General features: G+C 42.0%; 1 protein-coding gene across 4 annotated transcripts in view; it reads left to right on the top strand.

The window, feature by feature from the left end:
* Positions 1-15,935, top strand: part of dock3 (dedicator of cytokinesis 3) — a 980,202-nt gene that overhangs the window by 877,641 nt on the left and 86,626 nt on the right. For all 4 annotated transcript variants that reach the window (XM_043708482.2, XM_043708483.2, XM_043708484.2 and 1 more), the window contains one exon: positions 13,740-13,881. In XM_043708482.2, coding sequence (XP_043564417.1) covers positions 13,740-13,881 — 142 coding nt within the window. The remainder of the gene's footprint in view (positions 1-13,739; positions 13,882-15,935) is intronic.

Here is a 15,935-nt window from a genome sequence, read left to right as displayed (position 1 = left end):
TCAGCAGAGAAACCTGAAAGTATCTAAAAATCCTGCAGCCACAGGCAGACTGTAAAAGAGCCTTCAGAAAGGTGCTGCATCATCATCACGACTTTTCTACACAATTCAAATACTATTAACATAAAACTAGAGAGCCCACGTGTCAAGGGTATTTTTCAAAATTAAATCCCATTCGTAAATATTTCACATTACATTCACTTTATTCATATGTACATCATCATTATTTATTGAGACTGTTTAGTCAGAGAACTGAATGTACTGACACATATCAATTGTTACAGGGCAATCAGGGACATTCCTCATTGCGAAAAAATAACGTTCGTACATAATGTTCATTCTAGATCATTCTTGGTGGGGATAATTGAAATGTGGTGAACTCAAAGTCTGCAAGGACTCTGCCATCCGACACTGAGATGGACACACATTTGGACAGCACTGATACTAATCTTGAGGCTTCTACTTATTTTTACCCTTGACTTGCTCCACCATCTACCCTTATCTCTACATTCCAGGCCCTTACCATTTCACTCTTCCATGCCCTCAACTCCATAGAACATAGAACAATACAGCGCAGAACAGGCCCTTCAGCCCTCGATGTTGCGCCGACCTGTGAACTATTCTAAGCTCATCTCCCTACACTATCCCATCATCATCCATGTGCTTATCCAAGGATTGTTTAAATCTCCCTAATGTGGCTGAGTTAACCGCATTGGCAGGCAGAGCATTCCATGCCATTACCATTCTCTGAGTAAAGAACCTGCCACTGACATCTGTCTTAAATCTATTACCCCTCAATTTGTAGTTATGCCCCCTTGTACAAACTGACATCATCATCCTAGGAAACAGACTTTCACTGTCTACCCTATCTAATCCTCTGATCATCTTGTTTGTCTCTATCAAATCCTCTCTTAGCCTTCTTCTTTCCAATGAGAACAGACCCAAGTCTTGCAGCCTTTCTTCATAAGAGCTTCCCTGCAGACCAGGCAACATCCTGGTAAATTTCCTCTGCACCTTTTCCAATGCTTCCACATCCTTCCTGTAATGAGGTGACCAGAACCATACACAATATTCCAAGTGCAGCCGCACTTGCATTTTGTATAGTTGCAGCATGACATTGCGGCTCCAGAACTCAATGCCTCTACCAATGAAACTTAACACACCTTATGCCTTCTTAACAGTACTATCAACCTGGGTGGCAACTTTCAGGGATCTAGGTACATGGACTCCAAGATCCCTCTGCACATCCACAATACCAAGAATCTTTCCATTTACCCAGTACTCTGCCTCCCTGTTATTCTTCCCAAAGTGAATCATCTCACATTTAGCTGCATTGAACTCGATTTGCCACCTCTCAGCCCAATTCTGCAGTTTATTCAAGTCCCCCTGCAACCTATAACATTCTTCACACTGTTAACTACTCCACCGACTTTAGTGTCATCTGCAAACTTACTCTCCCATCCACCTGTGCCTGCGTTAAGTCATTTATTAAAATGACAAACAGAAGTGGTCCCAAAACAGATCCTTCTGGCTCACCACTAGTAACCATACTCCAGGCTGAATATTCTCCATCAACCACCACTCGCTGCCTTCTTTCAGAAAGCCAGTTTCTAATCCAAACTGCTAAATCACTCTCAATTCCATGCCTCTGCATTTTCTCCAATTGCCTACCATGTGGAACCTTATCAAAGGTTTTCTAAAGTCCATGTACACCACGTCAACTGCCCTACCTTATCTTTATGCTTGGTCACCTTCTCAAAAAACTCAATGAGGTTTGTGAGACACGACTTGCCCTTGATGAAACTATGTTGACTATCTGAAATCAAATTGTTGCTTGCTTGATGATTATAAATCCTATCTCTTATAATCCTTTCCAAAACCTTTTCTACAACAGAAGCAAGGCTCACTGGTCTATAATTACCTGGGTCATTTCTATTGCCCTTCTTGAACAAGGGCACAACATTTTCAATCCTCCAGTCCTCTGGTACTAAACCTGAAGACAATAACGACTCAAATATCAAAGCCAAAGGCTCCACTATCTCCTCCCTAGCTTTCCAGAGAATCCTCGGATAAATCCCATCCAGCCCAGGAAACTTGTCTACTTTCATTCCTTCTAGAATTGATAACACCTCTTTGTAATTAACCTCAATCCTTTCTAGTCTAATATCTCGTATCTCATTCTTCTCCCCTATAACATTCTGCTTTTCCTGAGTGAAAACCAATGAGAAATGTTCATTTAGCACCTCTCCAATCTCCACAGGGTCCACACAACTTCCCACTTCTGTCTTTGACTAGCCCTGTTCCTACCCAAGTCATCCTTTTATTCTTTACATACCAATAGAAAGCTTTAGAGTTATCCTTTATTCTACCTGCTAAAGACTGCTCATGTCCTCTCTTTGCTCTTCTTAACTCTCTCATTAAATCCTTCCTAGCTCCATCGCCTCATCTGAACCATTTTGTCTCATCAACACATATGTCTCCTTCTTCCGCTTAACAAGAGATGCAATTTCTGTAGTAAACCATGGTTCCCTTACTTGATCACTTCCTGCCTGCCTGACAGGGACATACCTATCAAGGACACACAATATCTGTTCCTTAAACCAGCTCCACATTTCAATTGTCCCCATTCCCTGCATTGTGATACCCCATTCTATGCATTCTTATTCTTGCATAGTTGCATTATAATTGCCCTTGCCCCATCGATAACTCTTGTCCTGTGGCATGTACCTATCCCTTTCCATTGCTAAACTAAACATAACTGAATTATGGTTACTCTCTCCAAAGTGCTCACCTACAACTAAATCAAACATCTGGTCTGGTTCATTACCAAGCACCAGATCCAGTGTGGCCTCCCCTCTTGTTGACCCTTCAACATAATGTGTCAGGAAACCCTCCTGCACACATTGGACAAAACTGATGCATCTGGTGTACTAGAATTAAAGCATTTCCAGTCAATGTTGGGGAAGTTAAAGTCCCCCATAATGACCACCCTGTTTCTTTCACTCCTACCCAGAATCGTTTTGCCAATCCTCTCCTCCACTTCTCTGGAACTCTGCAGAGGTCTATAAAAAAAATTCCAAACAGTGTGACCTCTCCTCCTGTTTCTAACCTGAGCCCATACTACCTCAGTAGACGAATCCTTGTCAAAAGTTCTTTCAGTCACCATCATAATATCCTTGACTAACATGATCACACCTCCCCTTCTTTTACCGCCTTGCATGTTCTTAATGAAAGATCTAAACCCTGGAACCTGCAGCATCCATTCCTCACCCTACTCTATCCATGTCTGTGAAATGGGCACAACATTGAAGTCCCAGGTACCTATCCATGCTGCAAGCTCATCTACCTTATTTCAGATACTACTGGCGTTGACGTAGACACAATCCAAACCAGCTTGCTGTCTGCTAGCGCATTTCTGTGACCATGAAATTCTGTCCATGTCCTCCCTACTCTTATCCTCCTGTGCACTGCAACTACACTTCAGATTTCCATTCCACTGCTGAGGTAGTTTAAACCCACCCAATAGGACCAGCAAATGTCCCACCCAGGATGTCAGTACTCCTCTGGTTCAAGTGAAGACCATCCTGTTTGTAGAGGTCCCACCTTCTCCAGAATGAGCCCCAGTTATTCAAGTACCTGAAACCCTCTCTGCAGCACCATCCCCGCAACCACATGTTCAGCTGATAACAACTCTGTTTGTTCTAGCTCTTAGTTTCCACCCTAGGTCCCTGAAATCCTGCCTCACATCCCTATCCCTCTTTCTACCTATGTTGTTGGTACCTACCTGGACCATGACTTGGGGCTGGTCACCTTCTTCTTTCAGGATCCCAAAGATACGATCTGAGACATCACAGACCCTGGCACCTGGGAGGCAACACACCAACCGTGATCTCGTTCGTTCCCAACAAACCTATCTGACCCTCTATTGAGTCCCCAATGACTAAAACTCTCCTCCTTTCCCTCCTTCCCTTCTGTGCAACAGGGACAGGCTCTGGACAGAGACCTGGACCCCACTGCATACCCCTGGTAAGTACCCAACAATATCCAAAATGGTATACATGTTTTTCAGGGGAACGTCCACAGGGGATCCCTCCACTGACTGTCTTTTCCCCCTTCAAACAGTCACCCAGCTTTCTTCATGCCTAGGAGTAAATGCTTCCCTGTAGCTCTTATCTATTACACCCTCTGCCTCCCGAATGATCTGAAGTTCATCCAGTTCCTGCTCCAGTTCCCTAACACAGTCTTAGAGGAGCGAGAGTTGGGTGCACTTCCTGCAGATGTACTTGGATGGGATACTAATGGCGTCCCTCACCTCATACACCATGTAGGAGAAATATTCCTCTCCCTGCACTGCCATCCCTGATAGTCCCCTTATCAAAAAGTAAAAAAATAGCTTACCTGATGTGCCTCTGGTGTTTAAGGTTAGAGGAGATGGTTGGGTGGAAGGCACTACAAAGGTAGGGTCTCTGGTTGAGAAAACACTCACTCATATAGCTGGACAGAAATAAAAAAGTCTCTCCTTTCCCAGAATCCTTTGCTCCCTGATGTCAAATATAAAATGTTTTTCCACCTTCCATTTTCCACTGGATCTCTTTTCTATTTTTCCATGCCTTGACCTCACTCTATATCATCCTCTGTCCCGAACACCACTCTCACCCCTTTTCAGTTTTGAGCCTCCATGCACATATATTCTCCTGCTTCCCTTGTGCCAGCAAGTTAGACAGGAAAACTGCTGACATTACATGCAACCACACAAACAAACATAAACCCAATGACAAGATTTTCATATGCCACTAACTTTAAGGGTGGATGTAATATTTAGAAGTTTTATGCTAATGGGTTCATAGAATACAAACATATTACTTAGCATGAACCTGTTACAGGCAGAGTGAGCCATTGTGTACCACAAACATGTGACTGACTTTATCTCTTCCATTCACAAATTGACATTTCACAACACACCTGATTTTGTCAAACCATCACATTTCACACTTTTGCATATATTGGTGGGCGGCACGGGTGGCACAGTGGTTAGCACTGCTGTCTCACAGCGCCTGAGACCCGGGTTCAATTCCCGCCTCAGGCGACTGACTGTGTGGAGTTTGCACGTTCTCCCCGTGTCTGCGTGGGTTTCCTCCGGGTGCTCCGGTTTCCTCCCACAGTCCAAAATATGTGCAGGATCAGGTGAATTGGCCATGCTAAATTGCCCGTAGTGTTAGGTAAGGGGTAAATGTAGGGGTATGGGTGGGTTTCGCTTCGGCGGGTCGGTGTGGACTTGTTGGGCCGAAGGGCCTGTTTCCACACTGTAATCTAATCTAATCTAATCTAATATTACAATCCTTTCTATAAAATCGTATACCTGCCCTTTCCTCCCTGAATAACCATTTCCTCTGTGACCTTGTATGAACTCACTCCCCTTCCATCGCGGGCATCTTCCTAACTCCTTTGTACTTTTGATCGTTGCTTTATACAGCTGCAACATTTCTTCTAATCTCCCAATGTCACTTTCCTCTCTGAGAGTTAGGAATTTCTTGCTTTGCCCTTTTCCTCTAATCCTCTCCATCCTCCTGTTTCCCTTGTGTTCAACATCTCACTTTTTCTTTCCACATCAGTATTCCCAGTTATCTTACTGCATGTGGGGATTTTTTAAAAAATGATAGTTTATTCATAAAATATGGGCCGCACAGTGGCTCAGTGGTTAGCACTGCTGCCTTACAACGCTAGGGTCTCGGGTTCGATTCCAGACTCGGGCGACTGTCTGTGTGAAGTTTGCACATTCTCCTTGTGTCTGTGTAGGTTTCCTTCGGGTGCTCTGGTTTCCTCCCACATCCAAAGGTATGCAGGTTAAGTGAATTGGCAGTGCTAAATTGCCCATAGTGTTCAGGGATGTGTAGGTTAGGTGCATTAGTCAGGGGTAAACATAGGGTAGGGGGAATGGGTCTGGGTGGGTTACTCTTTGGAGGGCCAGTGTGGACTTGTTGGGCTGAAGGGCCTGTAAGGATTCTATATCCTAAAATGTGCAGAAATACAATACATAACAATTCAGGTTTGACATTAAGTGTAACACAGTTCAATTTCTTTAGATACTATAAATGGCATTCTGAAATGCCTCATTGCATCTCTAATGAAAAGTTATATTTACAGCATAAATTCTGTGCCAGATATTTTTGGTGCATACGTGAAGTTCTGCATGGATTACAACCCTCAAGGTAGCATGGCAAGAGAGTATTAAGCTATGACCTTTGTCCATCAAGCTTTTGCAGTGCTGTGCCAAGTTTTATTGTGTTCTTCAGGAAGATAGTGAAGAAAGAGATCAATCTGAGACTGGTACAATTGAGAATAGAGGCGAGTCAAACAGTCAGGCCAGACAGGGACAAGATAGGACTAATAAATTAAACTGCATTTATTTCAATGCAAGGGGCCTAACAGGGAAGGCAGATGAACTCAGGGCATGGTTAGGAACATGGGACTAGGATATCATAGCAATTACAGAAACATGGCTCAGGGATGGGCAGAACTGGCAGTTCCAGGATACAAATGCTACAGGAAGGATAGAAAGGGAGGCAAGAGAGGAGGGGGAGTGGCGTTTTTGATAAGGGATAGCAATACAGCTGTGCTGAGGGAGGATATTCCTGGAAATACATCCTGGGAAGTTATATGGGTGGAACTGAGAAATAAGAAAGGGATGATCACCGTATTATAGACCCCCTAATAGTCAGAGGGAAATTGAGAAACAAACTTGTAAGGAGACCTCAGCTATCTGTAATAATAATAGGGTAGTTATAGTAGGGGATTTTAACTTTCCAAACACAGACTGGGACTGCCATAGTGTAGATGGAGAGGAATTTGTTAAGTGTGTACAAGACAATTTTCTGATTCAGCATTTGGGTGTACTACTAGAGAAGGTGCAAAACCGGACCTATTCTTGAGAAATAAGGCAGGGCAGGTGACTGAGGTGTCAGTGGGAGAGCACTTTGGGGCCAGCGACCATAATTCTATTAGATTTAAAATACTGATGGAAAAGGTTAGACCAGATCAATAAGTTGAAGTTCTAAATTGGAGAAAGGCCAATTTTGATGGTATTAGGCAAGAACTTTCGAAAGCTGATTGGGGCAGATGTCTGCAGGTAAAGGGACTGCTGGAAAATGGGAAGCCTTCAGAAATTAGATAACGAGATTGCAGAGAAAGCATATTCCTGTTAGTGTGAACGGAAAGGCTGGTAGGTATAGGGAATGCTGGATGATTAAAGAAATTGAGGGTTTGGTTAAGAAAAAGAAGGAAGCATATGTAAGGTATAGACAGGATAGATCAAGTGAATCCTTAGAAGAGTATAAAGGAAGTAGGAGTATACTTAAGAGAGAAATCAGGAGAGCAAAAAGGGGACATGAGATAGTTTTGGCAAATAGAGTTAAGGAGAATCCAAAGGGTTTTTACAAATGCATTAAGGACAAAAGGGTAACTATGGAGAGAATAGGGCTCCTCAAAGATCAGCAAGGTGGCCTTTGTGTGGAGTCGCAGAAAATGGGGGAGATACAAAATGAGTATTTTGCATCAGTATTTATCGTGGCAAGGGATATGGAAGATATAGAAAGTAGCGAAATATATGGTGACACCTTGCAAAATGTCCAGATTACAGAGGAGGAAGTGCTGTATGTTTTGAAATGCATAAAGATGGATAAATCCCCAGGACCTGATCAGATGTACCTAGAACTCTGTGGGAAGCTAGAGAAGTGATTGCTGGGCCTCTTGCTGAGATATTTGTATCATCAATAGTCACAGGTGAGGTGCCAGAAGACTGGAGGTTGGCTAACATGGTGCCACTGTTTAAGAAGGGTAGTAAGGACAAGCTAGGGAGCTATAGACCAGTGAGCCTGATGTCGGTGGTGGGCAAGTTGTTGGAAGGAATCCTGAGGGACAGGATGTACATATATTTGGAAAGGCAAGGGCTGATTAAGGATAGTCAACATGGCTTTGTGCATGGAAACTCATGTATCACAAACTTGATTGAGTTTTTTGAAGAAGTAACAAAGAGGATTGATGAGGGTAGAGAGGTAGATGTAATCTATATGGACTTCAGTAAGGCGTTCGACAAGGTTCCCCATGGGAGACTGGTTAGCAAGATTAGATCTCATGGAATACAGGGAGAACTAGCCATTTGGATACAGAACTGGCTCAAAGGTAGAAGACAGAGGGTGGTGGTGGAGGGTTGTTTTTCAGACTGGAGGTCTGTGACCAGTGGAGTGCCAGAAGGATCAGTGCTGGGTCTTCTGCTTTTTGTCATTTACATAAATGATTTGGATGCGAGCATAAGAGGTACAGTTAGTAGGTTTGCAGATGACACCAAAATTGGAGGTGTAGTGAACAGCGAAGAAGGTGACCTGAGATTGCAACAGGATATTGATCAGATGGGCTAATGGGCCGAGAAGTGGCAGATGGAGTTTAATTCAGCTAAATGTGAGGTGCTGCATTTTGGGAAAGCAAATCTTAGCAGGACTTATACACTTAATGGTAAGGGCCTAGAGAGTGTTGCTGAACAAAGAGACCTTGGAGTGCAGGTTCATAGCTCCTTGAAAGTGGAGTCGCAGGTAGATAGGATAGTGAAGAAGGTTTTTAGTATGCTTACTTTTATTGGTCAGAGTATTGAGTACAGGAGTTGGGAGGTAATGTTGCGGCTGTACAGGACATTGGTAAGACCACTGTTGGAATATTGCGTGCAATTCTGGTCTCCTTCCTTTTGGAAAGAAGTTGTGAAACCTGAAAGGGTTCAGAAAAGATTTACAAGAATGTTGCCAGGGTTAGAGGATTTGAGCTATGGGGAGAGGCTGAACAGGCTGGGGCTGTTTTCCCTGGAGGGCTGTTTTCCCTGGAGCGTCAGTGGCTGAGGGGTGACCTTATAGAGGTTTACAAAATTATGAGGGGCATGGATAGGATAAATAGACAAAAATCTTTTCCTTGGGGTGGGAGAGTCCAGAACTAGAGGGCATAGGTTTAGGGTGAGGGGAGAAAGATATAAAAGAGATCTATGGGGCAACCTTTTCACACAGAGGGTGGTATGTGTATGGAATGAGCTGCCAGACGAAGTGGTGGAAGCTGGTACAACTGCAATATTTAAGAAGCATTTGGATGGGTATACAAATTGGAAGGGTTTGAAGGGATATGGGCTGGGTGCTGGCAGGTGGGACTAGATTGGATTGGGATATCTGGTCGGCTTGGAAGGGTTGGACCAAAGCATCTGTTTCCATGCTGTACATCTCTATGACTCTATACTTCCCCTCCACTACCCTTGTATTGGCTGGTTCTTCTTTATGTATATACCTAAATAAATTTTGAATCAATCTGTTTGAATGTGTTGTGATACACTTCCATGGCTATTACATTCCGATGTGCGACTTGAGTCCAGATCTTCTATCCCAGAAGTAGGACATTGTGCCACAAGACCACATTATACACACGTAAGTACAATTAACTAATCAGTACCCAACATCTTTTTACCTTATTACCTTCGACTGTTAGGTATTTAACATGCGGCAGATTGATGCTAACATTTATTACTCGGAGATGCCGGTGTTGGACTGGGGTGTACAAAGTTAAAAATCACACAACACCGGGTTATAGTCCAACAGGTTTAATTGGAAGCACACTAGCTTTCGGAGCGAGGCTCCTTCATCAGGTGTGTGTGTGTGCACGCGCGTAGCCAAGTACACATATATTTCTGTGTTATTTGATTAGATTAGATTACTTACAGTGTGGAAACAGACCCTTCGGCCCAACACCAACACTCTGAAGAGTAACTCACCTAACACTACGGGGAATTTAGCATGGCTAATTCACCTAACCTGCCCGTTTTTGGACTGTGGGTGGAAACCGGAGCACCCGGAGGAAACCCACACAGACATGGGGAGAATGTGCAAACTCAACACAAACAGTTGTCTGAGTTGGGAATTGAACCTGGGTCTCTGGCGCTGTGAGGCAACAGTGCTAACCACTGTGCCATCGTGCCGCCCAATATTGTTACATGTATGTGTGCTTGTATGTACTGAATATACCTCTGTGTCTTTATGTGCTCTTTTATGAATGTACTGAATGTGTTATGCATGCTGTGTGCTATGTGCGCATATATGTTTTGAACACCTGCTGAACTTGCTTGTGTTTAAGCAAAATGCTAGTCATAGCCCTTGTGGTTAGAATGCCATCCAGTGGTCTATATGGTTTGTACAGTGAAGGCTTGTCAAGACCAAAATGGCAGGTATTACTTCAAATAATGTTGAACCAAATAACTCACTTGGAACTGTGCACAGAATCAGGTGGACATGTCCAGATGAAGACATTCAAATTGACTTCCCCAATGAATTCTCAAAAAGTGAATATCACATTATGGGGTGAAATTTATATTACGTTCTGAAGTAATAATTTTCTGGGCATTCTATGTGAAAGCATGATGGTACATCCTATATTTTGTTTTTTGCAATAATAATAAAAAATTTACAATGGACAGATTTTATGCAGCACACGGAAATATTAGATGTGCTGTTGAGTACTATTTTTATGCTCTCAGCTGTTGTTTTGTTGCCCTTGGAAACATTGTTTTTAGTATTGATGCATTTGTGACACATATTAATTTTATTTAACGACAGACACTTAACTATAGAATGTTTTCATAAGATATAAATTCTGAGCACCTGTCTGGGTAGCACACTACATTCATAGATTTATATTTCAATTCCAAAATCTGGGAAAGGTCCATCCCAGACAGATTTCATCATTGTTTGCATGGCCGGCAAGATTCTTTCTTGACAATATGGAGAGTCCTGTTCCACATTCTTCAGGGGATACACAAACCTTATAATTCAGTAGAGCACTGAATTACAGATATAAGGAATAGAAGTGTGGCATTCTAGATTGTTTGAAGAACTAATCTCAGGCTGGCAATGTTGGTAGAATTTTGGGAGAGTTTAGAGGAGTTTTACTCTGCATCTAACTCTTCAGTACCTGTCCTGGGGGTTTTCAATGGGGACACTAAAGGAAGCTTTACTCGATGTCGAACCCTGTGATGTATCTGCTGTTGGTTTGATGTGGATACTGTAGAGGTGCTTTACTCTGTATCTAGTCCATCTAGTATATAATTTTGGATGTGCTCAGAGTTGTCACTGGATACCAAAAGTAAAGACAGACATTACTTTTAAAGGGACTCCAAATAGATTTCTCTAGTATATGTTCAATGTGCTCACAAACTGTTGTTATATTTTCAAAATCTGCTATTTTCTGAATCTCCACTGTTGGAATTCACTTGTCATATTTAGCAGTGGTCCTCAAACTTGTGATCATTTTTAATAACTTTGCTGTTGGTATGGGGTTTTTTTTCTGCCATACTGTCAGATGTCGAGCCCCTTGGTTTCTGTTGTGGTGTTGGGTGTGTTAACCCAATCCCTCATTATTTATTGGTATTTATCCCTCAGTAATATCTGTAAAATAGATTATCTAGTAATTATCACAATATTGTATTTACACTATTCCTGTGCACATCTTGTTGCTGTAGTTTCCAAAACACAACAGTGGCTATACTTAACAAATCCATTGGCTATAAAGTCCTTGTTCTGAGTTCCTGTGGCCACTGAGAGGGGCCACAGAAATACAAAATCCTTTTCAACCTCATGGCTCACTCCAAACTTACAGCAGTTGCACTTTATTTTTGATTTATACCCATATATGAAAATACTTAAAATTATTCAAGTAAGGTGATACTAAGCCACATGAGCCCAAGTTAAATCCCCAGTTATTGGTGATTATATTACCTCAAATGGGTGGTGAGTGGAGCACGACAGTTGGCTTCAGCCTCTAATCGCCATTCTTTTTTCACCCACCAAGCATACATATAAGTTACAAAGAGAAACCAGTTACTAGATCAGATATCAGTTCATAGGAACAGGAGTGGACCTTTCCAGCTCTCAAGTTTGTACCACCATTCAGTTATATCAAAGCTGATCTGTGACCTAACTCCATGTGCCTGTCTTTGGCCCATATCCTATAACATCTTTGCTTAACGGAAGGTTATCTATCTCAGAATTAAAATTAACAACTGATCCTGCGTCCATTGCCATTTGCGGAAGAGAGTTCCAAATCTCTACCACAGTTTGTGTTTAGAAGTACTTTGTAATATCTCTCCTGAATAGTCTGGATCTAATTGTCAGACTAAGCCCCCTAGTTCTAAAATCCACCATCAGTGGAAATTGTTTATCTTTATTGACCCTGCCTTTTCCTGTTAATATCTTTGATCAGATCACCTGTTACCCTTATATATTCTAGAGAAAACAGGCCTAATTTGTGTAATCTCTCCTCATAACAACCCCTTATATCCAGGTATTATTCTTGTAAACCTAGGTTGTCCTCCCTCCAAGGCTGATATATCCTTCGTAAGGTGTGATGCACAGGTCTGCTCTCAGTACTCTAAGTGAGGTCCAACCAAGGTTTTGTGTAACTGGAGCATACCCTCAGCATTCTTGTATTCCAGTCCTCTATTTATAAAGGCAAGCATTCCATTAGCTTGCTTTATTATTTTCTGCACCTATTCATGACATTTTAAAGATCTTTGCACTCCCAAGTCTGTTTGGACATCTGCTGTATTTAACTTCATAACACCTAGAAAGTACCCTTTATCAATCCAAGATGAATAATCTCACAAAGCACAGAACCTTCCACAGAGAAATAAAGATAAGAGGAGGCAAGAGGAAGAAGAAAATTAAGTTTGTAGCAGTATTTGAGGAACTTATTCATATGCTTCTATTCATCCTAGTTATAAGTTGTCTTTCTGGTTAAAACCAGTGTTAATCAGAACACCAGCAAATACAAGCAAGAAATCCATCATCAGAATGTGTCCAGCTCCTTGTCCTGTAATACTGTTTGCTGATATAAGGGAATTCAATTATATATTTTTAATAATTTGATCATTCTATTATTGCCTTTGAAAAATGTGAAGCATGAAATTTTTAAAAATTTGCGTTTTTGTATAATTTGCTACAACTTAGTCACAGCAATTACTCCCCCCAAGAAAATTATAGACTCAGGGCAGAATCTGAACCACTTCAACATGCTGCAGATTGTTCATTGCTTTGGCAATCTAGACTCTTCCACGCAATGTTGTACTTTGAATCAAATTTCTTGCTTTTAATTTTAATTATATAGATCCTTTAAGTTATTTTATTGAAGTCATCTACTTAAATATGTAATCACTGACTTTTATAATGTGACATTCACCTTGCCTTTGGCAGTGACTCCAGCTCTGTATTTGTGCATTAATAAATTGCTGTCAGGCTGTTGCTGAATATTAGTTTTGTTTATATATAAGATGCCATTGGAGTTCAGAGCCACCAGATGTTCACAGCCTGCAACTACAGCATTACTCGGAACTGTGCATAGAAGTTCTAACATAACTGCACAGACAGTTTGTACATGTCATGATTTTCATATTTGTTTTTATATCAACAACAGTTAAAGTTTGCAGATAGGAGGTGCATTACCTAATATTTAACAGACTTTATCATTTATACATGTGTATCTGGATTATTTAGCTGTATTGAGCATAGCAACCCAATACATTAATTTTTTTTAGATATCAATGGACTGTCTGTATATTTTCCTTTCTTGCCATTTTAGATGTTCTTTAGACTAAGTTTTTCTTTTCATCCTTTTGTATAATGCTAATCATTTATTTTGTCTGATTCTTCCATTCTTTCTATTGACATCAGAATAAGGAGTTTGTATGTCGTGGTCATGATTATGAAAGGCTGGAGGCCTTTCAGCAGAGGATGCTGACTGAATTTCCACAAGCTATTGCCATGCAACATCTCAATCAGCCAGATGAAACCATCCTGCAGTCTGATGCACAGTGTATCCTTCAACCTTGAGCTGGTTGTGGCCGTAAAGAACTCAGCATCACAACCAGAAAGTCCCAGGTTGTGTTCAGCCCATTGTTCAGCAACAGTATAGAGACATTATGGTTGTCTTCAGCTGCCCTGGGCTAAGAAGAGAAAATTAAATTAGGGTTCCTTGTACTGACCCCTGCCCAACATAAGTCATCAAACTCAGTCATAATGCCGTGTATGGAACATGGCTAGTCAACACTCACTGACTAGTCTCACATACATGAAGCAAGGCCAGTTGGTAAGGTCCTCAGGGACTGCAAATACCCCTGGAATCAGTTACCAGCAAATGGCACCATTTTGAGGAGACGAAGAGGGAAAATTGAAAATACCACTGTTAAGGAGGGAGAGCTTCAGATATGTGGATCATTGGTATACAGGGGCAGGAACGGTTGTTGGATGTTCTGGGGTTTAGATGTTTCAAGAGGAAGAGGGAGGGAGGTAAAAGAGGTGTGGGAGTGGCATTGCTAATCAGGGATAGTATTACAGCGGCAGATAGGGAGGCTATCGAGGAGGGTTTGTCTACTGAGTCATTGTGGGTGGAAGTCAGAAACAAGAAATTAGCAGTCACTTTATTGGGAGTTTTCTATAGATCCTCCCAAATAGCAACAGAGACACAGAGGAGCAGATTGGGAGGCATATTTTGCAGAAAAGTGCAGAAGTAACAGGGTTGTTGTCATGGGTGACTTCAACTTCCCTAATATTGATTGGAATCTCCTTAGTGCAAATAGTTTGGATGGAGCAGCCTTTGTCAGGTGTGTCCAGGAAGTGGGGAGGCCATAACGTATTTGGTGTCGGCAACAAACCAGGTCAGGTGTCAGATCTCTCGGTGGGAGAGTATTTCAGTGATAATGATCACAACTCCCTGAGCTTTACTCATGGAGAGGTATACGAGCAGACAGTATGGGAAAATATTTAATTGTGGGAGGGGGAACTACAATACTGTTAGGCATGAACTGTGGAACATAAATTGGGAACAGATATTCTCAGGGAAATGCACAACAGAAATGTGGAGGTTGTTTAGGGAACACTTGCTGCGAGTGCTAGATAGGTTTGTCCTATGGATGCAAGGGAGGAATGGTAAGATGAAGGATTTTGGATGACAACAGATATGGAACATTTAATCAAGAGGAAGAAAGCTAATTTATGGTTGAAGAAGCAAGGATCAGACAGGGCAATAGAGGGTTACAAGGTAGCCAGGAAAGAACTGAAGAATGGACTTAGGAAGAGCTAGAAGGGGGCATGAGAAAGTCTTAGCAGGTAGGATTAGAGAAAACTCCAAGGTGACCTACATTTATGTGAGGAACAAGAGGATGGCCAGAATGAGGGTAGGGCTGATCAGGAATAGTGGAGGGAACCTGTGCCTGGAGTCAGAGGAGGTAGGGGAGGTCCTTAATGAATACTTTGCTTCAGTATTCACTCGTGAGAGGGACCTTCTCGTTTGTGAGGACAGTGTGAAACAGGCTGACATGCTCAAACAGGTTGTTGTTAAGAAGGAGGATGTGCTGGAAATTTTGAAAAACACATGAGGATAGATAAGTCCCCTGGGCCAGAAAGGATATACCCAAGGTTACTACGGGAAGTGAGAAGAGATTGCTGCACTTTTGGCGATCATCTTCACATCCTCACTGACCACTAGAGTACACCAGATGATTATTCCCTTGTTATTCCCATGTTCAAGAAAGGTAATAGGTATAACCCTGGGAATTACACACCAATCAGTCTTATGTCAGTAGTGGGCAAATTATTGGAGAGGATTCTGAGAGACAAGATTTATGATTATTTGGAAAAGCATAGCTTGATTAGAGATAGTCAGCATGGCTTTGAGAGGGACAGGTCATGCCTCAGAAGACGTATTGAATTCTTTGAGGATGTGACAAAATACATTGATGAAGGTAGAGCAGCGGATGTGGACCTTAGCAAGGCGTTTGATAAGGTTCCCCACTGTAGGCTCATTCAGAAAGTAAGGACGCATGGGATACAGGAAAACTTGTGTGTCTGGATAGAGAATTGGCTAGCCCG

The sequence above is a fragment of the Chiloscyllium plagiosum genome, unplaced genomic scaffold (assembly GCF_037043375.1).
Source record: "Chiloscyllium plagiosum isolate Xiang-an unplaced genomic scaffold, Cpla_swu_hap1 HiC_scaffold_14, whole genome shotgun sequence".
NCBI lineage: Eukaryota > Metazoa > Chordata > Chondrichthyes > Orectolobiformes > Hemiscylliidae > Chiloscyllium > Chiloscyllium plagiosum.
Note: the sequence above shows the minus strand (reverse complement) of the source record. Positions and strands in the feature narration are given on the sequence as shown.